This window comes from Nelumbo nucifera, chromosome 6 (assembly GCF_055504915.1).
Source record: "Nelumbo nucifera cultivar China Antique chromosome 6, China Antique-T2T, whole genome shotgun sequence".
NCBI classification, from domain to species: Eukaryota; Viridiplantae; Streptophyta; class Magnoliopsida; order Proteales; family Nelumbonaceae; genus Nelumbo; species Nelumbo nucifera.
Window position 1 is genome coordinate 66,353,387 of NC_142654.1, and position 26,246 is coordinate 66,379,632.

The 26,246-nt window shown below is 34.5% G+C and overlaps 1 protein-coding gene across 1 annotated transcript; it reads left to right on the forward strand.

Annotated features, from left to right (window-relative positions):
- Positions 1 to 12,303: 12,303 nt before the first annotated feature.
- Positions 12,304 to 26,118, forward strand: LOC104606844 (CMP-sialic acid transporter 2). The gene is made up of 15 exons (XM_010272241.3): positions 12,304 to 12,724; positions 13,529 to 13,589; positions 13,723 to 13,783; positions 13,853 to 13,964; positions 14,064 to 14,143; positions 16,079 to 16,154; positions 16,248 to 16,348; positions 16,980 to 17,051; positions 17,487 to 17,535; positions 17,647 to 17,688; positions 17,956 to 18,077; positions 23,321 to 23,380; positions 23,472 to 23,520; positions 25,357 to 25,451; positions 25,817 to 26,118. Exons 1-15 carry the CDS (start codon positions 12,698 to 12,700, stop codon positions 25,866 to 25,868), a joined length of 1,059 nt encoding a protein of 352 aa, XP_010270543.1. The 5' UTR covers positions 12,304 to 12,697; the 3' UTR covers positions 25,869 to 26,118.
- The last annotated feature ends 128 nt before the right edge of the window (positions 26,119 to 26,246 follow it).

Sequence of the window (26,246 nt, forward strand, 5' to 3'; positions counted from 1 at the left end):
CAGCCGGGTACCAATTTCGAACAGATTATTAATCGAACCAAAAATTCAAAATCATAAACCCATAACCGTGCCGTGGTTAATACTGGGGTCCATTTAGACCCCATAGACCCAATTATGCTGAAAACAATATTTAGTTATTTATAAGAACTTAAATTTTAAATTTTGATAAAATAACATTAATAAAAATTATAAGAATATTAAATTATTAATATGTTAATACATTAAACATTTTTAACTAATATTATCTAGGGGTGAGCAAAAACATCGAAAAACCAAAACCGAACCAATTGGTTCGGTGTTTTTAAAAAACTGAAGGTACTGGTTTGGTTTCGGTTAACCAATATAAAAAACCAGCATTTAACCAAACCAACCGATATACATATATTTTTATATTATATATATATTATAAATTAATAAATATGTTTTATATATATTTATAATTTTTTATTATATATTTTTATATATATATTGTAAAAACTAAAAAACTGAAAAACCGACAAACTGAATCGATGGTTAACCGAACCGGTTAACCAATTGGCTTCAATTCAGTTTCGGCTATCAGTTTGGTTAAAGAAAAAGGTCCACGGTTCGATTAACCGAACGATGAGCACCCCTAATATTATCTTATTTATTATCTATCAAATTTACCATTTTAAACTTAAAATATAATAAAAAGTATAAATAAAATAAAATATCATATATATTTGATAAAATAATTGATTCCAAGTATGAATTGGTTCGAGATAAACAAAAACTAGAACAGACCCAATTGTTAATCGGGACAACACTTGAGCAAGCCCAACCCATTGACAGTCCTAGAAAAAAGTTAACTTGATGGTGAGTGTCATTTTGACTCCAACTAAGATATGCCATGGATATTTTTTGGTTAAAAATATGCCACGTAGAGAGCAAGGTAAACAGAGGACCTAAACCTTACTGACGTCTTCACTCTTGATTGGTCCCATAAGCTTTTTATCATGTTAGATGTTGGTTGTTGGATTGGAAGATTTTATACATGACCTAAAACCAAGGTTCAAAATTTTGTTATGATACATATCATTGTATCTTTGAGGTTCCAGCACTGGGAACAGTACCAAATCCTTAGTACCATTCATTTTCATCGTGCCGAAAAGCGTATCATGCCCGTATTGGTAGCATATTGATTAATACAATGTGATATAATTTACTGTTGCGGAAAAAGTAATCTTCATTCGAAAAAGGGTTTCTAAACCCATTTCAAAAGTCCTCTTTCTTCCCCAAACCCTCTAAAAATCTTCATACCATTCCTAGATATTGAAATCAAGCTAAATTCCACCAAAACATCTACAAATTTGCAAGATCCAACAATTTTTTCAAGACTGTTAAAAAATGAGCGAAAATATGTATTTTTTCAGTTTTTTTTTTACAATCTCAGCTAATGTTTTTGTGTTTTTTTAGTTTGGATGCTTAAAAACATCTTTGTGTATGTTGATATGTTATTCTTGTGCAAAAGATCCCACTTATTTTGCTCCTACATTTAGATCTTTGTGAATATTTGAAGAAATTCCAAAATAGTAAAAAATCTGAAAGAAATGAATATTTTAGGTTTTTTCTTGTGATCTACCTCTAAAAATTGATTATGTTGTAGACCTATGGATGATCTACCATGTCCATAGATCAATTGAAATTTTTTCTAAATAATTGATTTTTTTTTTAATTTTTGAAATAATATATAAATAATTTCTTCGATTTTACATGATCTAACCCTATAGGTTGAGTATGTTGTAGAGGTAAGACTGACATCAATATACTGAAATATCATGTGAAAACTTTAATTTGTTTCTTTTTTAATTTTTTAATTTTTAGATTATAAATACTTACTTATTTCTCTATTTTTTTTTGCTATGATTTAAATTCTAATAATAAATATTTATAGTAAATATATGGATGATGTATCATGTCCATAAACCCATTCAATTTTTTTTGCTATACATTTACATTTTAAATTTTAGTTTAATTTTTAGAATAAAACATGCAAAATAATTATTTGAATAAAATAAATAATTATTTAGTTTTTAGAATGAAACATGCAAAATAAGTATTTCATCTATTATGTCCATAAATCCATTCAATTTTTTTGTTACATATTTACTTTTTTTAATTTTAATTTAATTTTTAGGATAAAAGTGCAAAATAATTATTTAGTTTTTATAATGAAACATGAAAAATAATTATTAATTTTAGAATAAAAATAATAGATGTCCATGAAGTCATTCAAAAAAAATATTTGTTTAATTTTTAAAATAAAACATGCAAAATAATTATTTGAATAAAAATAAATAATAATTTAAAAATACAGAAAAAAATTTTATTCAATAATTACAAATTTTACATAATTATTTGATTCAATAATTGTTTAATTGGATTAGATAACACTTGGCAAAACGTTTAAAACAATTAAAAAGAATTTTTAGTAATATTTAAAGATATACAAAATAAAAGTTATTGATATATTTCATGTGATAATCTATAATTTGAATGTGAATATAATTGTGGCCTCAAAAATATGAAAACAATTATTATTTGTTTAATTGAATATTTGTATTAGATGATCATTGAAAAAATAATTATTTTTTTATTTCATAATAACAATTGAAATTTAGTTTACTAACATATTAACACTTAAAATTGAGTAATTTATATAATAATTGTATTTTTATGTGATTCATGTAAAGTTGTAAATATCATATTGGGATTCAAATGTTGAACTTGTAAATTATAATAGATTTAAAATTTGAAGTTGGAACATGAAGATTGGAATTGAATTAAGTACTTTATTAGATAGTATGTTTTTGTTCCCGTTTGTTGATTATAATATGTTTTTTCACAAAACCCATTAAAACATGTGATGCTTATGTATAAATAGTTCATTTAAGCATTATATTTATTGATAGTGATGTTTATTTATGATTTATTAAAGTATTTATATCATTTTCATGTGTTTTCATGCGTATCTTAATTTTTCATCCATATCCAAAGCATATCCCGATACATCTTTTAAATTTACCTTTCCGATACGCATAGCATTTCTGGTACTTTAAACCTTGCCTGAAACTAAAAGTCTCATGTTTACATGTATAAAGTCGTCTATTTCTTCTTGGAATATATGAAGTCATTTGTTTTCTTCTTTGGTCATTACTTTCTTGTATTCCCATTTGCACTTGACAAATTTTTAGGCTCAGTTTGGAAGGAGTATAAATTACAAATATGTAGAGTGCAAAATCTTATATTTTGTATGTATTTGTATCGTACATATTTGCATTTGTACTCTTTCCAAACTGAATAGCTACAAAAGTATTTATAAATATGTAAAGTGCAAAATCTTATATTTTGTATGTATTTGTATCGTACATATTTTCATTTGTACTCTTTCCAAACTAAATAACTGTAAAAATGTTTACAAATATGTAGAATACAAAATCTTATATTATATTTGCATTTGTATTGTTTTCAAATTGAATAACTACAAAAGTGTTTACAAATATGTAGAATGCAAAATCTAAAATATATGTATTTATACCGTACATATTTGCACTTGTACTCTTTCCAAACTGAATAGCTACAAAAGTGTTGAAATGCCCATTTGGAACGGTTGAGTTTATAGCTTTGTAAGGTGGACCCCTTTGGGAGGTCTGCAGGGACTTATAACTTTGTAAAGTGGACCCCACATGAAAAGGTTAAAAGGTTTATTTAGTGAAGAACCCCGAAAGCCCAAGTACACATTAATTCAGCTAAGAAATTGACGTTTTAGTAAAGCTAGTTTCAGTAGCGTCTTCCATGTGGCACACTCAACACAGCTCAATCAAAATTGAAGCCCTCTCAATCAGGCACTAGTGCCCATTTGGGAGGGCTGAAGTGAAGTGTCTTCTAGCTTTCCAAGCTAGGCCCTACATGGACAATCTATAAGCTTATGTTTGATGAAATTTCAAAAAGCCCAAATCAATTGTTCACTCGTTGTCTGCTTCACCTCTCTGAATAGCTTCATCAAAGCACCTCAAAGTAGGGGTGCAGTAGAACTGAGCCAAGCTGAACTGCTTGTCATGTCTCAGTTTGGTTAAAATACTATTAGGTTCGACTTCAAGTTTGAGCTCAATCTTCGAAATCTATTTCCTGGTTTGAGCTCTATTGGATTAAATATTCAATGAGCTCTAGTTCAACTTGAAAGTTCACAAATACATATATTTTTATATTTTATAAATATAAATAATATATTTTAATAATATATAACACATTCTTATATTTTTATATTATATGTAGAATGTAAAAATATATTTTTATATAATATATGTATGTATATACATACATACGTGTGTATGTATGTATTAATCGATCTAGGCTCACAAGCTTTTAAGTTGAACTTCTTATTGGCCAAGTTCAAGTTCGAATAACTAATTAAAACTTAACTCGAGACTCGAACATGATTATATTCCAACTTTATTCAAGTCTAATCGAACTCTAGCCCAAACTAACCGGTTAGAGCTTAGTTAGATTGTAATTCTACCTCAAAGCAACAAACTAATTTAGATGAATTTTCAACTCAAACCCTCCCAAATGGAGCCTAAAGAGGCTGAAGCAAACAACCCTAAAAATGACTACATGTCAATTTGGGAGGGCTGAGGAAAAATAGCTTCTGGATGTTTGTGTCCACTTTAGCCTCTTTGAATAGTTTACTTGGAGCCCTTCAAAGCAACTAATTAAGCCAGCTTAGAGCCTGTTTCGGAGGGCTACTATGCTGATTGAATTGTGTTGACTAAGCAGCTTTAGAGAAGCTATCCAAACTAGCTTCACTTAAAAGTGGATTTCTTACCTCAATGATAAAGTTCTTTTGACTTTTTGGCTGTGTTTAGTTGCAATACAATTTTATTTGTACTAATACAAATGTATGGGAATGCAAATTCTGGTTTAATTTTGTTTTAGATTTTACTTTATTTTGCTTTAGGTCTTATTTTATTTCATTTGTACTACAATCAAACAAAAATGTGATAAATTTTGAAACAAAAATAAATCATAATTTGCACCGAGATCATTTGTACTATCATGGTTTTGCATAAGTGCAAATAAATTTGCCTTGCAAACAAACACAGCCTTAGGGTTTTCACCAAACACATATTCCTGGCTTTTCATGTGGGGCCTACCTTGAATAATTCCGATTTGGTCCCAACAACTTGTCCCAATAGCCATTGCAAACAACGTACATGGGGAACATCTTACCACATGAATGACTAGATATATGTTCCCAATGCATGGCTGCAATGGCTGTGGGACTAGATCTGAACTATACCTTGCAATGCCACTATGCTAGAAACCATTGTAGGAATGCCCTACCAAATGGGAACTTAATTGAAACATCAGCTCAGCCCTCCCAAAAAACCCAGACTAATAGCATTTTTTTTTGGTATTCGGTGCCATTCACCATTAATAATTTCCCCTTTACCCCCTTTTCCCCAAAATGCTGGTTGCAGGATTCGATTCTACATTATCGTTGGAATAAACCAACTAACACACCAACGAGCAAGCCCTTGATTGGTTAACTAATAGCTTATTTGGGTTGTTCAAAATTTTCCCAGAAATAGTTATGCTTTAATTTTCCCAAATGAGTATTTAATTATAATCTCCTACTAGGGACCCATGAAAAGTACACACTTTGTCAAGTAAAATTGGTGCAGTAAGAGTCTTATGACAATTAAAATTGGGCTGAACTAGTCTAAATCTAATAAAATTAGCTCACTTGAATATTAATTTCATTTTTAATTAATTACTTTTAAAGTTTTATTAATGTCATTAACTTTATATGAATTTTAATTAGCAATTATTATTATTATTATTATTATTATTATTATTATTATTATTATTATTATTATTATTATTATCGACGTATCAAGTGAATCGATACACATTTTCAAGCCCTTTTTTTATTTTTATTTTTTTTGCAATCAGTTCAAGGGGCCGGTTTAAGTCTCCTCTACCCCCTGAACCAGTCAAACCTCCGATATACCCATTGTAGAGATATATCAAAGGGTCCCAAAATGATACATATCGACCAATATGGATCAATACGTATCGATACTTTGAACCTTGATTATTATTATTATCCAAAACATACATATAAATACATGAAGTGACTTCTTCCTCCATGCATGGCATCTTGTAACCCACCAACATATGTAGTGGGCTCTTCTTCTAGTGTAGTTCATGGTCCTACTAGGCTTAGGCTTAGTAGTATGAGTAGGGGGACTAGTAATTCCCACAGGGGAGGTAAAGGGAGTATGGTTAACCCAAACATGCGATGCAAGATCCCCCACCAGATATACAGGTTTCCCCACTCATCTAATATTATTTTATATGCTAAATTAAGACTTGTAATATACATTAATCTCTTTGTATTGTTTACAGGATGAACAACCTATGAGGGGTGATAGAGGGAGGTTGCATTATCCATGTGGTCCCTCAAGCTAATTTTATGCTATATATCAAGTTAAGGCTTAAACTTTACAATAACTAATTCTATTTTTAATATGTGTAGGTCGAAGAATAATCCAAGCAAGAAATTAGATAATGTCAGCCATGGCCCAAAAGTGAAGAACATTGATTTTTTCAGGTTACATATGGTTTATAGTTGACAGACTTAGTAAGTATGTAGATTTAGGCCCTATGGAAAATGCACCAAAAACCCTCAATCAAGTAACCACAATGCACGCTCATTGCATCTATAAATTGCTAATAACTCTCACTGCAACTAATATATAACTTGAAGCCCCCCACAGTGCAATTCTACTTTCACCCTTGAACTACAACAGGTGGAGGTGGGAACAACTATGATAAAATGCGTTGACTAGCGCAGCATAACCGGGCCTAACCTGGACATTACCTAGTCCACAACTTAATACATTAGTGCAGTAATCTTCTACACTACAAATCAGCACCACTAAACCATTGCAACATAGTAACCTACCATTACCGAGAGAGATGCGATGACAAACCAATGTGTCAACACTTCAACTACATATCTAAGGTAGGAGAGGCTTCCAGAAGCAGGGCTGTAGGCCTATAGCTAAGTCCATGCTCACATGCGGACCCAAGAGAAAGGGCGGGAGCTTTGATCTGGGGATCCCCATAGTGACATGTGGTAAAACCTTACTTGTGAACCTTTTGTGGTAGATTTAACCAATTAACAAACTTTCTCCCTTTGGGGAAAGTCTCTTTTCTTATTACGTGACTTCCTATTTGATTAAGTGGTTCTTCTCTATAAATACAAGAGGCTTGAAGCTCACCTCATGTGTTACATATCACCCTATCATAATCTTTGCCATACTCTACTCTTAGCCTCCGGTCATTTGCAACTTCTCTTTTCCTCCCTTCTTCCCAAGGCCATCTATCATCTTTTAGTTAGACCTTAAGGCTCCGTTTGATTTGTGGGAAGATTTGGGTGGGATGAGATGGGAAAGTGTAAAGATTTACACTTCCATTGTTTGATTTTATATATGGGAAAATAATGAGAAAAGTGTTGTTTCACCAAGAGGAAGACAAACAATTGTTCGTGGGCGAAAAGCGAAGACAATGTACAGTGCCGCTAGTCACCATTGGAAAGCGAACAATGCCATCGGAGGCAGTAGTTTGCTGGCGGAAAGCCAAGATGATGAACAGAGAGGTACTAGAGGGTAAATGATCCTGGTCATCGCCGCCGCTGCTCTACTTCTAGGTTCGAACGAGGAAGAAGAAGAACGGAAGGGAGTGGTTGAGAGGGAGGAAGGGAGTGGCTGAGAGGGGGTGCCGCCGCTGCTCTGCTTCTGGTTTCGAACGGGGAAGGGGAGGTACTAGACAATGAACGAAAGAAGAAGAAAGAGAAGAAGAAGAGAAGAAGAAGAGAAGAAGAAAGGAAAGAGGGAGGAAGGGAGTGGCTGAGAGGGGGTGCCGCCGCTGCTGCTTTGGTTCCGGGTTCGAAATGGGGAAGGGGAGGTAGTAGATCGCCGCTGCTCCTCGCACAGGTTTTTTTGCCACCGCTACCTCCTCTGCCCCTTGCACAGAGCGCCGATGGTAACAGGGAAGGCACTAGTTCTCTCCCTCCTTTGTTCGGCGTCACTGGTACCTGTAATAGTGATTTCTCAAAATTTTCCACCGGGGCTGCACAGTTTTGATGCGACCCCAAATCCACGATGTTGAGATCTGACATTCCACATTTTTCTCATCCCATTCCTTTATTTCTCTCAAAATAAAAGAAAGAAAAAAAATATATTTTCAAAATATTCCCTTTTTCTCATCCCCATCCCACAAACCAAACGAAGCCTAATTATTGCCTTACCCCCTACCCACCTACACTTACATTGAGAACATTTTATCATTGAGTAAATTTTAATGTTGATGGTCTTACATTATCCCCTATACTTTTTTGGACAATTATTATTATTTTTTTGCATAGTTGACAGTTCCATGGACACAATCTTAGGCTAATTATCGTGTATTCGACAATGCCATGGATTGACAAAACCATACTTTTTTTCGTATAGCTATTTGATAAATCCACACCCCCATACTTTTAGTATATAATGACAACCCACTCAATACTTTTTTCTTTTTTTTTTCTTTTTTTTCTGAATGACCCTTTCGTGACTGGATTACTTTAAGATGGTGTGTAAATTGCATACTTTAGCTAGTTGATAGACCCATGCTCTAGTTGTTTATATACAGGTAAGTTGATGTTTATATTGTGTACTCTACTGTGGTTCAATGTGTACACTATGTTTTATGGATAATATGGAAATTTTCCAATTTTTAGTGAAGTTTACAACATTGAAAAGATTTCACTAATGTGGAAATTTTCCATTTTTTAGTGAAGTTTACAACATTGAAAAGATTTCACTAGATTTTTTTTTTATGCTACATGGATGCATACATGTATCTAACATAATATACTTGTGTAGGTTTTCTTATGGGATATTAATGTTTGAGCTGATTTAATTGAGTGATATACTTATACAATTTCCCTATGAGACTTGGGTGCATACATGTATCCAACATGATCTACTTGTGTAGATTTTCTTATGGGATATTAGTCATTGAGCTTAATTGTTTGATTGATATAGTGGGTAGAGCCTACTTGTGTAGGTTCTCTAATGGGATATCAGTGATAGAGCTTAATTATTTTATTAATATAATGAGTAGAGCCTACTTATGCAGGTTTTCTAATGGGATATTGGTGAATAAGCTTAATTATTTGATTGATATAGTGAGTGAAGCTTACTTGTCTAGGTTTTCTTATGGGATATTAGTGGTTGAGATTATTTATTTGAGTGATATATTCAATGGAGTTTTTGTTTAACTGATAATATATTTGACTAAGTAGAGTTTTCTTGTGGGATACTAGGTCTTCATATGCTTTTATTATCAAGGATAATATACAATAAGGTTTTACATATGATTTTTTATTAGTGATAATATATTTAGTAAGGTTTTATTTGGATGATATATTCAATAAGGTTTCTTAAGGCAATGGCCAAAAACTTATGGGATATTAGTAGAGTTTTACTTGAATGACAATATATTCAGTGGGGTTTCTTATGCGATGTCATTTTCTTATCAAGCCAAGGAATTTTGATATATCCAATAGAGTTTAGCTGATTGATATATTTAGATCCATGCATCACAATAGAATTAGTCTTTTGGTTTTCTTATCAAGTCAAGGAATGTTGATATTCAAAAGACCATTGCTGATATTCATACAGGTGTAAACAGACATTGAAACTACTTGTTTTAACTTTGGTGTCTGTCAACAAATGATACTTCACTAGGTTATTGGTTGTTCTTACTGATGAAAGGATAGCGATGATGCTTTTTGAAGACTTTCTTTCTGAAAAGAGAGCTCTAAAGGTAGGAACAATAGTTGTGGCACCCATAACTTCTCCCCGGAAAGGTCTGTTGTTAAGTTCCCCATTTCTCATACACATTTCATTCTAAATATTCAACACCATGAAAGGTTTATTCTTGGAATATTCTTTGTTCCTATAGCCTACATTCTGTGAGGCTTAATTGTAAGGACTCTATTTGTAATCAAATTAGCAAACTGGGGTTACAACTTGGGTACCCAATTTGATGATTTTCTAAGAGGACCCCACTAGTTATTCCAAGAGGACCTCATTGGCCCCCCACAAGGGTGCCCTCTATTAACTCCTTATTTTGCCAGGGCAATGACAGTGTGCACCCACGTGGCCTTAATCCTTTGATTCTATAGATTTCCATGCTTTACTACACATTTTTGTGGGATTAAAGTAATGAAAAGGAAATAATTATTAATTGGGTGTCCCAATTTATTTATTGTGGATGATTTTCCGAACTCCAAATCAAGTTTAATGGTTTAAAGGGAACGTAAATAGTCTAAGAGGAATTGTAAGCTCTAAATCCAAGCTCAATGATTTAAGGGAATTTAACTTGCATGTAGGTAAGATAGAGGTGTAAAACGAGCTGTGCTGGGCTGACATGGCATGGTCTATGGGCCGTGCCTCCCTCCCTTGTGATATTTTGGTGGTCGGTCCGAGCCCATGTCAGATCGGGTTAGGCTGGTCTGTGGGTTGAACCTTGGGCTAGACTGGGCCAAAGTTATTTAGTTAAAAAAAATTGAAAAAAACTTAATTTTATATGAAATTTAATGTATACAATTACTTATATACAATAATAAAATAAAATAGTATAATAAAATTAAAACATTTATTTATTAATATATATATATATATATAACCACGGCCGCTAAATATAGAAACATTAAACTGAAAGCCCAGACAAAATGTGCACATAGGAAGAAAAGGCCATATGCAGATAATGAAGAACCATAAGACTGAATTACCTAGGATGGAACTCTGCACAAAGTTTCCGCCCGTGATATGAGTTACCACCCCTTATCATTTATACTACCCCAAACATCCGACTGCATTTTCCAAATGAAATGGAATATATATATCCATGGGCCACGGGTGGCACGACATGATAGTGCGGGCCATGTCGATCTAGCCCATTGACCTGAAATCCCAAACCCAACACATTCCATCGGCCCATACAATTGTATCAGGCTGTGGCATAGCCCATGGACCACTACACGGCCTGATTTACACCTTTAAGGTCAGAGTTCAAATGTTATACACTATGTAACACAGGAGCTCTAAAAGAACTTAACAAACCAACCACAACAATACACTTAAAAGCTAAAGAGTTCAAATGTTATTTGTTAACCAGTTTTTACAACAATAACAAAACATATTAGGGTGTCCAACATATTATACATCTTTGATGTACACAATTTTTATATGCTTTAGCAATTTATCATAAAATTCAGACATTCTATCTAAGTTGTCATTCTCAAAAATATTGTTATAACTTTATTTAGTATATGTTTAGAGGACTTGTCATTAATTGCTTCCAAAAGGTCCAAATCCATCTCCTTTAATCCTTTAATGATTACTCTCCCTACACTACAATGTGTTGCATAATAGGCTTCTCCATTGAAGGTGTTTATGAAAAGAACTTACATCCATCTTACTCCTAGATAATAAAATGGGATTTGGTAGGTTGATTGATCTAAGTTAATAATAGTTTTGTACAAGTTATCTTACCTGAGGCATGACACAAACCCAAAACTGTTTGCCTTTTGTGCTAGCCTGTTTGGATGTGAACATTCCATAAGCCCCAATTCTACATAGACAAATCTTGTCTTCATCTTTCCACACAAGAAGAAGTTATATCTTCTATTCAGACGTACTACGTACCAAGAACGAAACACATGTTATCAATTTTCCTCCTAACCCCGAGAAATTATGTATATATCCCCTAAATTTAACTTACATAATAAAGACAATCACAAAATTCATGTCCAAAGTTCTCATCCTTTTCATCTCGAGAAACAATTATTATGCACTCTCTAAGTCTACATGGACATAAAATCTTTATAGTGCCAGTCCTAACCCTTGGTCTCTGACATTAATAGAATTTCACTGGGAAATTTTATCAAACATATTATCAAATTATCAAATCGTATTACCAAACATACTATCAAACATATGCCCTTGGATTTTTGGGAAACAAAAAAGATAACATTAGAGATATTTTATCAAACATATTAACTTCAGTCAGGCAGGGTGGTTGGGCTAGAAGCTGGGTAGGGGAATTGGGATTTATTCCTCGTAGAGCGTGCCTCACACTAATTTTATGGTCACATCCCACCTTTTATTGAGAACATCTTTCCATAAATAATAAATATAAGTACGGGAAATATCCCGGCTAAGACATAAAGTGAGGTCGGTGTGAGGCACACTTTGTGAGAAAATCCGGACTCTGGGCTGGGGGGCTGGGCGTGTGGGGTTGTCATGCGAGCGGGTAAGATTTGAAGTTTATCAAAACACTGGGAGGCTTAATGTAATTATGAGAATACCCGTTATACTTTAAGAAAATTTGTAGACATAGGACCCATTTCCTACAACTTAAAGGGTAAGATTTGGCATTAATCAAAATACAAAGGTCCTTGATATCATTTTTCATAAAATAAAGAAGTGTCGATGACAATTGCGAATTGCGAAAGCATCTGCATCACTGGAGAAGCACACAAGAAGAACTAACAAGAAGAGAATAAGAATAGGAGATCTTCGCTGAGGTTGCATTTTCGCCTTTTGGATTCACAATGGAGTACAGGAAAATCAAGGATCAGGTGTTAATTTCGATATTTTCCTTTCTGTGCGTTGATTTAAAACTTAGTTTAGTTACAATTTTTATTTCGTTTTATCCATCCTGTTTTTTTTTTTTTTTTTTTTTTTTCGCAATTTGTGCGCTATTCAAATCGACTTTGCATTTCCTAAAAAAATCGACTTTGCACTGTATACATCTTTGTGCATTTTTAAAAACAGTGAAGCTCTGAGTTGATCAGTTTTTTGGACTGTATACTTCATTGCACTGTATACTTTCTACGGAGCATGCTGTCGCCGGGGTATTGTTGAATTGGAACTTGATTTAGCAAACAACGCAAGGGGTGAAACTTAGCTTAAATTAACTATAAAGTTGTTTTCCACTTTCTTGGCAAGGCATGGAGTCCTTATTCCTAACTTATGGCTATTGATTTAGTCTACATCTGGGTTCATTTGATTAATTTCAAATCTAACCCTGCTTATACAGCTTTCCTTTTCAATCTGGCTTCCTTTGGTTAGTTTATTTCTATTGAATCTGCAGTACCGGCACTGAGATTTGGTTGGAATTAGAAAATTTTAAATCTCATCTGACCTTTTATTAACATTCTTCATTTTCAGTTTAAATTCTGTCTTCATTAATTTGATTTAGTCATATTATGAATTTAAAGCTGTGAAGTTGCATGGAACTCTATGTTGCATGCTGGTCGTTGATTTTATCCATTCCAATCAGTTTAACTGGGTTGAAGCTTTAGTATGCTTAAATCTTGCGAGGCTGTTCTGGAGTTTGTGAATTGTGATTGACTTCGGTTTTCCAATGATGTAACTTGTAGGATAAAGATGGGGATGCAGGTGAAGCCGATATAGAAATTTTGCGTGGCAAGCCTCTTTCAGGTGGTGTGCTTTATCTTTACAGTTCAACCTTGAACTTGAGACAGCATGAACTGACTAAATTGTTTATATTATTGTGGCTTTGATGCACCAGTCTGTCTTCTAGTAATTGTTATAGTATTTATTGATCATGCAGTTCCAGTGCATAACATGGCTGCCTTGGTGAGCTCAAGTGATCGGTCTAAATGGAAGATTAAGTAAGAGCTACCGAGAAGTCTCGAATGACATTTCATTTTGATTTCTTATTTCCATTTCTATTGCTATAGGTCAATGGTTACAATTGCATTAACTGTTCTTACGAGTTCACAGGCAATATTAATTGCCTGGTCTAAAAGAGCTGGAAAGTATGAGTACAGTGTGACTACTGCAAACTTCTCGGTGAGTGGATAATGAACCTTGTTGAAAATGTTATCAAAGCATTTAAATCCATGTGCATCTATTTGACCCTTGGATGCCTGCCTTCCTGTTTCAAATTAGGTGGAGGCTTTGAAATGTGCAATTTCACTTGCTGTCTTGTTAAGAATTTGGAGAACTGAGGGTGTTACTGAAGATAACAAGTAAATTTCTTCCACCACCACTCACCAACCTCCCTTTTATTTCAATATTTCTTTAATGCTGTGATAATTGTAATGTGGTTTTAGTTTTAACTGCAGTTTTGTAAATAACAATGGAAAATATGCACTTTGTCATACTTATGTTTGTGACCTTTTTTTTTCAAATTTGAAAAATAAATTGTCTATTTATTGAAACTTCATGTTGAGGTGGCATTAAACATACAACTTTTCCTCCTACATTAAACTTGGATAAATGATACACACCAGGGAAAATGTGAATGTTAACTTCTTTCTCATAACACCTTAGTCTAAACATTTGTTGTTGACTTCTGCTTGGAACATCATCAACATGTTATCTCAAACCATGCAGAGGGTATATCTTCATCAAATGAAATTGATGTACAATTAACAGGTCATATATATTTGCTGATAAAAAAAATTAACAGGCATAGCAGCTTATATGGTCATGGTTACATGGTGCTAACTCAAAGTGTAAGAACATATGTTCAACAATGTTTCAAAGCCTTATGATATATGATGTGATTCAGATCATGAACCCGACAGGTTTTAATTCGAATCTTATGATTGAACCAATTTCTGAAGAATCATAAAAATAACAAGTCCTGATAGAGCTAATGTGGTCCTGAACTGACAAGAAAATACACAGACCAATAAGCTCCATTATAATTATACTGCTCGATATCAACTATAAATCTCTTCGATCCTTGTCATTTTTTGATTAAAGAACATTATGATGAAAAACCAAAGTAACTAATAACTGATCAAAAGAAAAGGCAAACAGTAAACAAACTAAAACAAACAAAAATATATTGGTAGAATTGAATTTGAATTTTCATAACCTGAGAAGATGAAATAAATAAAGGGAGAAAATTGCATTGAACTTATAATATGACATCTTTATGACTTTTATTCTTAGGTCATATGCTGATCAAAAAATAAGATGAAATAAATAGCCAGTAACAGATTAATACAGATTGTTTTGAGTGTTTGGTTGATTCAGCGCATTAAAAGATGCAAATGTGAGGGTAACTCAAAGTTGGGATATATTTGCTCCAGTCCTGATGGTGATACACACCACAATGTCATCATTCTTTCCCTTTTTTCCCTATAGCTTAGCCCTTTGTTCATCATCTTTTTTTTCCCCTAATTTCCTAAAACATCATCAATCACAATAGAAACCTACTAAACAACAGTAACAATATATCCTAAAGATATTTTTAGAAATGCCAATTCAACTCAACACAACTTACCCTTAATCCCAGCTATTAAGGGTTGGTTATTTTTCATTGTCTATGGCCCTGCTTGGCACATCTTTCTGAGTTTCCGTGTGGGCCGTTGGCTGTTTAGAAGCGCAGCAGCCCGCGTTTTCATCTTTAACCATTTGGCTGGGAAAAGATCTAGCCGCCCTGAAAAGACGCGTGAAGCCCGTCTTGGGCTATTTTCGGGAAGCTCCAAATGGAGCTTTTCGACTTTTTTCATCGAGTCTTCGTGCGAAAAGACATGCAGAAAGACATGCCTTAACCAAACGGTATTCAGGCTGCTAAGATCTTAATGCAAAAGCTCACATCGTCTTTTGGCTGTTGGGTCTGCCAGAAGATCTTTCAAAAAAGACTTGCCAAACGGCCCCTATGTAAATCTAAAGAAATCCTCAAAGATACTAGAATGTTCCAAATATCTTATTGGGTCCATGGCAGCATGAGCAACCTCTGTCTTTTTGTTGGGCTATCTGGATTTGGGCTTATAGCAGTCTAAGTGTGAGTCTCATCAGCAGGCTGAACATCAGGTCCATCCTAGACCCATGTAGGCATCCAAAAGATGGCTATTGTTTTATTTTCATTGTTTTGCTAACTGGTGATGAATTGAAGTTGGCTTCTGGATATTTCTTTCTCTTATGCATCTCATAATGTTTTTATTCAGATTGAGCACATCATTGGATGAGGTTATTGTTTACCCTATTCCTGCAGCACTTTACCTTGTTAAGAACTTACTTCAGGTAGGTTTTCGGTAGGTCATGGTATCCGTCTATTATTTTGGATTGTTATAGTTTCAATTTTTATGAACTAAAAGATTTTGAATTTTATTGCAGTATTACATCTTTGCATATGTGAATGCTCCAGGATACCAGATACTGAAGAACTTGAATATCATCAGCACTGGTGTGTTATACCGTATTATTCTAAAGAAAAAGTAAGAGTGTTAGTCCATCTGATTTTATGATGGATGTTTTTCATTGCATTCTGGAATCTGAGTACTATGAGTTTTTCCTTCTTTTAATTATTTTTCATTTTCTATTTTTAGCATCATTCAATTCATTGTTATTGGTCAAGTAAGAGAGAATCAGAGTTGTTCTGGGTCATGATAATATGACAGGGCAATATATGTGATTCTTAAATCAAAACAAAATAAATATTTTGACAATTTATCAGAATGTTGCAAAATAAAAGTCATTTATGAACAACATGGAGAAGATTAACAAATAGAACTTAGTTGAGTATGAAGTGTGAATGACTGCTGAAAGTTTGATAATAATTTGCTTAGATGTGGTCTTGAAGGGAAAAAATAGTAACTCAGAAAACAAATAAGAATATCTGAAACTGAAATTAACTTGACTAGAGCTGAAGGCAAGATATAGGAGTAGGGGCTGTTAGCATAACTTCATTGCTAGTTACTGTGTCTGAGTAATCAAACAAAGTTTTGTCTATTATTCATATTTGGATACTTTGGTTGAACACAATAAATAACAACCAGATTATATAAAGAAAATTTAAACAAAAAAACTAATTCAATTTACTTTCCATGGCTTATTATTTCTTTTCAGGTTAAGTGAGATTCAGTGGGCAGCTTTTATTCTGTTATGTGCTGGATGCACCACAGCACAACTTGATTCTTCGTAAGTGTTACATAAATTTGGTTTAAGCTTCATTGGTGTCTGCAATACTTAAACTTTCTTGTGTCAAATGTATTAGTTGATCCCCAAGATCAGTCTGGAGCAATATCTTGGCTTCTGGTTATGGCATGTATCACTCCACAGCTTGACTTTTAAACCTTTTCTTATTTTTGATTGGTGAACTTCAAAACATTTTCTTTTTAACAATGAAAATTGCCTTTGATAGAGTTAAATGTCCAAACAGGTTCATGTAACAAATTGAGTTGAATAGAACTAGAGTAGTAATATACTTAAGCTCATTCAAACGATGAAATGAATGAACAATTTAATATAGGAAGAGAAAACTTGAATAACAAATGACCTAAATGTTTCACCAATCTCCAATAACATTTTCTGTTTTGGTTACCTGTGCCTTATAAGATAACATTGCTTGTGCAGTTCTGATCGTGTTCTTCAAACTCCTTTTCAAGGTTGGATGATGGCCATTGTGAGTTGTTGATATGTTTGATTTTCTATAAGCTTGAAGTAAGATAAAAAGATCTCCTTTAAGCTGATTCTTATAATTATAACAGTTGCTCAAAGTTCTTGGTTTTTTCAGGTAATGGCACTTCTAAGTGGCCTTGCAGGAGTGTACACAGAGGTATTTTAACAAATGATGATCTTTTGTGGCATGGGATTGGGTTAGGTGTAAATGTAGTCTTTTTGTGATCCGTAAGAACTTAAAATGGGAGAAGTATCACATCCTGACATCACTGCACTGCAAGTATTTCTCTTAAGTTGCAGTAGAAAATATCAACTGTGATAAATTTGATTAAGAAAAGTCACATACTGTCTTAGATTTTTGATAGTGATTAACACTTGCTTGACTATTTGTTTTTTACTAATTAGTTAAATTTTGGCATTACAGGCTATAATGAAAAAGCGTTTGTCAAGAAATGTCAACGTGCAGAACTTCTGGTTATATATCTTTGGGATGTTGTTCAATGCTATTGCAATATTAGTTCAAGATTTTGATGCAGTCATGAACAAGTAAGTTGGAGAATACATCTCCTTGTGATGTCAAAAATGGATGTGCCAGATAACAAATTCTTGAATTCAAGTAAACATTCAGATTGGCACCAGGTATACCATAAATTGTAAACATGAAAGGCTTCCTGTTTCTTAGGGTACAACTTGGGTAGGTTTGGATTGAGAATTTGTTAAAATTTGAATGGGCCTGGCCCAAGGGCCTAAGCCCGATGCAGTGTAAATTGTTCAAATTAGGTGCCTGATTTGCATCCTTAACATTTCCCCTTGCTTTTAATATCTGAGATGCACCGGTTTTCTTATATTTCATGGATTCTTTATGATAGACAACATATCAACAGGTTCTATTGCTGTCAGATTGCCATGCAAGTTAGGACTGCTCTAGGGTTAGATTAATAGCTATTAATTGAAATTTAAGGGGAGCTCATATACTGTTAAAACTAGGCTTGAGGACTGGAATTGATAAAATAGCAAACTAATTGGTGCACAAAGAGGTTCAACTACAGGGTAAACATGGTATCATGAACTGCTAGTTGTAAGAAATAGTGTTATATGTTGGGTATTGTGTAAGAGGCATCAATTAAAGGTTTCAGGGGGTTGTATGGGCTGAGAAGTGAGTTAGAAGATGGGTAAATTGTTCAAATCAGGTGCCTGATTTGCATCCTTAACATTTCCCCTTGCTTTTAATATCTGAGATGCACCGGTTTTCTTATACTTCATGGATTCTTTATGATAGACAACATATCAACAGGTTCTATTGCTGTCAGATTGCTATGCAAGTTAGGACTGCTCTAGGGTTAGATTAATAGCTATTAATTGAAATTTAAGGGGAGCTCATATACTGTTAAAACTAGGCTTGAGGACTGGAATTGATAAAATAGCAAACTAATTGGTGCACAAAGAGGTTCAACTACAAGGTAAACATGGTATCATGAACTGCTAGTTGTAAGAAATAGTGTTATATGTTGGGTATTGTGTAAGAGGCATCAATTAAAGGTTTCAGGGGGTTGTATGGGCTGAGAAGTGAGTTAGAAGATGGGCCATTTGAACCATGTTTAATGCATACAGAAATTCAAAATGACATGGAGAAGAGAATATGGGTTATTAAAGAAAACAAGATAAAGTAGAGAAGGACAAACTGTGTGAATTATCACCACTAGGCTGCTCTAGGCATCAATACCTAGATCTAAAGGCATCGCACTCACACCTCCAGGCTTGGGATCTTAAAAACAAGCAAAAGCTTAAAATGGAATTCTACCTTTCCATTAAAAACTCATAGGATATCCTTTCTACATGTTCTACCCTCTTTCCCAGCCCTACGTTAGGTAGGGATTCAAGTTCAAATAAAAAGATGTCAGACTCTAAAATAATCCCCCTCCATGCATGTGTGTGTAAATTGGTTACTTGCCATGCAGTTATTGTCCAAAATCATATTGTCTAGGGCTTTCATATAGGTCATTGAGCTACCTCTATAATGACATTAAGATGCAACCAAATGGTCAAGTGTGGGCTCAATAATAGTGACAAAATTGCTATCATCTTTTTTCTACTTGACATTGAAGTATGTAACTGACTTATTCTATTTACCTGCTCCCCTTCCCTGGCGGTGGGTGTGAGGTAGCAAATAAATCTTATTGATTTCTCTCAAAGGAGAATCTAACTTGAATTCTGTTTGAGTTTGGTCTAATAAAATGGGTTTAAGCTTATTGACCTTGGGTCTCACTGAAATACTTCTTGATTTGTCTTCACAGATACATTACCTTAGACCTATTTGCTCACCTAAATAATTCCCCCAACTTCTGAAAGCTAGAACTTATCAAGTTAGGAGCTTGATGTCGCTTATTATGTCTAAGCCTTTAGAAATCCTCCTTTGAAATTCAAGTAAAATTCTGAAGCAGTGGATTCTCCCTTCAACCATAGTTGTCAAAGGGATGTCGTCGCCTAGGCGTGTAGGCGCTTTTTGGGCATCACCTCACCCAAGCACCATATATTTATATATATAACCTCTTCAAAGTACACCAAATCATTATTTTTAGTTTTTTCATAAGATAATAATTTTTTTTATCAGTTTCTTATTTTGTTAGGGTTTCTGATAGATAGATATTCAAATATCCTGAAGAAGAAACGAGTTCGACACATATCCTTGTCAGGGTTCCAAGTGATATGCGTTCTATGTCTTTGAAGAAGCAAGGGAAATCAACCAATTGCAGAAGGTATGCTATCCTTCTTCTTCTGGAACAAAAACAGGAGCTCCGTCCCCTTCTTTTTCTTTTTCTGAACAAAAGCAGGGGCTGCCCCCCTTCTTGTTCTTTCTTTGGAAGAAAAATTCTTCTTCATCCTTTTCTGGAACTATAACAGGGGCTCTGCCCCTTCTTCTCCATCGTTTTTGAGATTTTTCTTTCATGTTTTCTTTCTTCTAAGACAAGAACAAGGGCTCTGCCCTTCTTTTACTTCTATTTCAATGGCAAAAATAGGGCTAACCCTTTTGTTTTGTTCTTTTTTGATACATTAAGCGATGCCTAGACGACCAGGTGACTAAGCGCTCCACTGTTGCCCAGGTTTGCCCTGGCGCCTTGAAAACTATGCTTTCTACTGTTGGCATATAATCTATACAAGGTTCCTTGGAAATGGATTTTGGACTCAGGTGCCCCCTCCAAGTTTGTGTTCTTTTGGGCTGCAATTCTTAACAGGATTCAGACCATAGATTACTTATGGCCAGAGGTATGGTGTTGGTGAACTGTTTCTCTCTTTTTAACAATGGCTGGGAATCAGTCAGTCACCTTTTGCTTCACATTGCCCATTCTCCTTCTCTGTGTGGATTCACTCCATCTGCCTATTTGGCAATGTCTGGGTCCCTCTGGATATCTGAACTTTGTTCTCCATTTGGCTTCAAATTGATCTCAGTAAAAAGGCCAAGTTTTTGTGGTACTCCTCCCCCTTAGTAATCTGCTGGGTGCTGTGGGGGGAGAGAAATGGTCGTATCTTCAGAGGTTCAGCATTGCCAGTTGAAGCAGTGATATGCAAAATGGAGAGTATCCTAGTTAAATGGTCTTATATTAAAAAGGAGTTCGAAGGCCTTTCATTTCAGCAGTTCTGCTCACAGTGGAGCCAAATTATTGGCAGTTGATTTTACATTTTCGAGCTTCCTTTATATGTTGTGAATAGCTTATACTTCCAGCCTGTTTTTCTTGAAGGGGTTTATATTGTAATTTTTGGGGTCTTTCCCCTTGTTTTATAATACACTCTTACTTTGAAAAGAAAAAGAAAATAGGAAAAAGAAAAGGAATCTAACAAGTCTTCAAGATGCTTGTTTGTCTTCAATACTTGCGGAAGTTTAATGGCTATCAAGTCAAAATTGAAGGCCACAATATTGATAGGCTGTCAAGTCAAAATTAAAGGTCACAATAACCTATACACCCAATGGTAACTACAGGTAGGAGCATAAAAATCCATCTTTAACAGTTCAGAAGGGCCACTTATCCACACATATTTTCCATCTCCCATCTCTTCTAGAAATCAAGTGTGTTTGGTGCCAATACATTTCACAAGTGTTCCGTTTCACCAAGAATCAGCAACGCTATCCCCTGTTTTTTTTTTAATAAACACATAAATGACTTGTTTGGTGGAGATGCATGCTAATTGTGTGTCTAAAGTGATTTGACTTTGTTTTTATAATAATTTCATTATAACAACTGTTTGATATCTCAGAAAAGCTGTCAGATTTTTCAAATTTCAATGTGTCACATCACTGGTGATTCAAGATTACCAAGGTGATTCAAGAAACATCAATTTGATGATTCAAGAAACTCCTCTCACAAATCCCAAGACTAGTCATTGCTGCAATGTTTAAAAAATGGCTTGTCAAATGTGATTAAATAGCATTTCGGGGTTTGGGGACTTATTGCTGCCTCATCATATACGAGACAACAGTTTTTTGAGGCTTGGTCTCCTCCAACAGAAGGTTGGAAGTAGCTGAACTTTGATGGGAGTAGTGTGGGTAACCCAGGTCCGTCAGGCATTGGGGGGGGCATTAGAGATGAAAATGGTCTCATTATTGCTCTGTACTCCGGTGCTGTGGAGGAGGGTGATGTGGCAAGGGCAGAGTTTCTAGCTGCAGCATATGGGGTTGAGAAGGCTAAAGAGTTGGGTATTAATAGACTGATCATCGAGGGGGACTCAAAAACTGTGATAAAATGGTTGCAGAAAGGGGAAGGGGTGACATGGCAGTTGAAGAATGATTTCCCAAGATTTAAATGGGTGTCAAGGAACATGTCAATTCAGGTGGGATGGGTTAGGAGATCTGCCAACAGTTTGGCAGATAGCTTAGCAAAGCAAGGGGTTCAAAGAACACATGTTTTGGGCACATTTGTAATTCTGTCCTGGGTCAGCTTATTAAGCTGATTTCTTTCACAACTTCTTGTTGTATCCTAAAGTTTTCTAATTTAATGAAATTCTTTCAAAGTTATTGATAAAAAAAATGTGATTAAATAGCATTTTTCTGATGTGGCAAGCTGGTATAACGGAACACTAGTGAAGTGCATCAGTGCCAAACACACTAAATGTATGGATGTGCCACAAAGGCTTTTTTGAGCAACTCTTTTTTTTTGAAGAAAAATAACAATTTCATTAAAAGCAAGGCACATGGTACATGAGGAGATGTACAATTGCAACAAGGACTTGCCAATAGAATAACATTGGTAACATGCAGTCACTAAACAGGGCGTTCCGGCTCTACTATTTATATTAGGGTGTCCCAACAAATAAAATAAAATGTGTACAAAGACAAAAAAATCTCCTGCGGCTCTAAGTATAAGTACTGTTAACAAATTTCCTCCTGAAAATCTCTTTCCAACCACACTTTCTTCTCTTCTGACAAGATAGGGCCACCCCAACTGCTAAGAAAAGGCCTTCTTTGCTTTTCTTTTGTATACAGCATCTTAAAATAATTTAGGATAGTCTCAGTGATCTCTTATATTATGATATGTTTGCTTATATATTCACCAAATTCTTTCTTTCTCTCTACATACACACATATTGTGGTATATATGCATGTATATGTGTGTGTGTGTGTGTGTGTGCTTAAGTTGATAGATGAAACTTCCCCTTGGAAATAAACTTGTTTTGTTTAGTATTTTTTGAAGTACAGTTATTTCTTTAATAGTACTTGGAATACTTTCATTAGCTAAAACAGTTTATTCCTTGTTCCACCTTCTCTTTCTTATGAGTTTGCATTTTCTTGTGCTTAGGGGATTCTTCCATGGGTACTCATTAATTACAACTTGCATGATTATCAATCATGCATTGAGGTATTTTTATTCTAGAAGCTTATTTGCTTGCTCCACATCTTTTCCTGAGTTGAATATTTTGCATGATTATTTACACAGGATTGTTTTGCAGTGGTATTGCTGTATCAATGGTACTGAAATATGCAGATAATATTGTGAAGGTAAGACAATGGTTGCATTTGGTCATTCATCAATTGAATAGAAAAATAGATAGTCTAAAATGCAATGAGACATGAGCTGGAACACTGCTGAAACTAAACGAGGTCCAAGTTGACCAGATGGAACCAAATCTAGTTTTCGAATTGCTCTGTTTTCTATACTGTAGAGTTGCTCTGTTCATAAAAAAAATTGTATCCTGTAGAATTTGCTCTGTTCATATAATTTCCAATGCCAACATCAGGATAGGATATTTGCATAACCAAGTCTAGTTTTCGAATTGCTCTGTTTTCTATACTGTAGAGTTGCTCTGTTCATATAATTTCCAATGCCAACATCAGGATAGGATATTTGCATCAGTAACTCAGGTTGTTATTTTATTATACTTAGACAGGTTAGCAGGTATTGACATTGTATCTACTTCCCCTTTATTTTTTATTTTTTGATAAATGAATGGTAATTTATTCAAAGATAATAAAGTGATGTTACAAAACAGACTGCCCGAGGAGAGGCATGAGCTAGTTCCTCTCCTCAACAACAACAAAGTTTACATTAGGCTTGGAAAAAAAAAAAGATTATAGAGCTGCCCAGAATAGAAGTTCCCTTGATACCCCTTGCTTAGCTAATCCATCCCGCTATGGCATTAGCTGTTCTGCCCACCCCTTGATACCCCAAGGAGAGGCATGAGCTACTTTCCCTTTCTTTTCTTGATTAAGGAAGTTAATACTCTTATACATATTGAAACCCTGAATGAAAGCGGAATTTTAAATACTGCCAAATGCTTGATGGTATCAAAATCTTGTCAATAATTGTTCTTGTTTCATTGGAAAAAACATAGCTTCTATAAGCTGTATCAATTCAAACTTTCATTTTCCAGAAGGAAACAAGTTGAATCCTTTTTATCAATTCATCCTGATGTTTTTTACATTATTTATTCAGGAAGTTATGGTGTTTGGACCTTGTTAAAGAATCTAAAATATGTAGGTCGTCACCAAACCTATGGATTTGTGGTCTTCATTTTGGAGATTGCACATGACTATTTAACATGTTGATGTGCATATTGGATGGAATCTATATTCTTAGATGGCTGCTCTGTGTAATCCCTAGGCAATCAGGTATAGGGGATGCATCCAGGAATGTCAATGTTGAATTCTCAAAGTCTTCTCCTACTTATTGATCATTTGGGGACTCTTACTAGAGAAGAAATAACAGTATTATGATTTATCAAAAAAAAAGAAATAACAGTATTATTGAAGGGCTTGAAGGTGGGGGTTGCAATGAACAGTTTTTTTTTCTTTTTTTTTTTTTTTTTGAAGGGGTTCTCAAATTATTACTAGCTGGATAGGTTCTCAATCAGAAGATCCATGAGTCATTAGACACCTCTTGGAGGAAGCAAGTCTTTTGGCTACCAGGTTGAACTCGTTCAGGTGGATACCAAGATTAGCTAGTATCAGTGGACAGTCTATGGTAGCATTATATGGTCTGTAAAGGTGGTTGGTGTTTCAGTCTTTGGAATGTGGTACCCTTCCTCCTTAAAGAGTGCAAGGGCTTGTATTCATTTTGTTCACTTTCATGAGAATCAACAAAATTATTTCTGGTCTTGTTGATTTATGAATTAAAAAAAAAAAACTAGGATGTAGTTCAGATTAGGAACCATGAAGCTCCATGGTATACCATATTACCATATTGCCAGTGTCTCCTTTTTTTTTAAAAAGAAAAAGATAGCATATATTGTATTAATAAGAAACACAAAATATATGCATGGTCCTCTGTACAAAGAGATTCTGTAAACCTAAATTAATTTTTGGTGATGAAATTCATTTTTATACCATTCTTTACAGGTCTATTCTACTTCGGTGGCTATGCTTTTCACCGCTGTCGTATCCGTCTTTCTTTTTGGGTTTCATCTTTCCCTTGCCTTCTTCCTTGGCTCAACGTAAGTTCCTGTAGTTCTATATAATGCCTGTTTTAGTGTAATTACTGATTCAGCTTAGGGAGTTCATTATTCCCGGCGGTTACTATGCATTTCACGTGGGGGCTTGACCAGACCCACACCGCTTGAGGAGCCCTGAATTGGTCCAAAATCAATCTGATTTTGTGTTCTTTAACTTTCCACTATATTGTTTGGATGGATATAATCATCCCACTTTAGGACTACCATAACTAATCATATTCTCTGTGCATTTATTGCACACATGACAGACATGGAGGGCAAGTTATTTAGTTGATGCCATTTTATGAGTTCTATTTTGTTCTCCAGAGTTCTTAGTCAAAGCTAACTAACTAGATATTATGCTTCAGGGTTGCATCTGTGTCAGTATATCTGCACTCTATTGGGAAGCTGCAAAGATAGTGTTATCACCACTTTTTTTCTGCCCAAGTCAATCTTTTGCTATCTGTATTCAAAGTTTTTACATTATACCTGTATTTTTCTTAGTCTTTTTTTTTTTCTCTTTCCATTGGTTTTCTCATCATAACCATTTGAGGTGCCTGTTTACATGGTCATTGGTGCAATTTTTATTAAAAGTAATTCAAGGATGATAAAATCTGCCTGTTTAGGTATTCTAATCCAATATGAAGCAACTTATAATTGCTGAACTAAATCACTTAAATTATTATGGACAATGGGTACTTCTGACTGGACTCGTACATTAATTCTTAAACTAGACCTACATTCGAGATTCAAAATATCGATACGATATGCTCCGTATTGTATCTTTTGGGTCTCGAG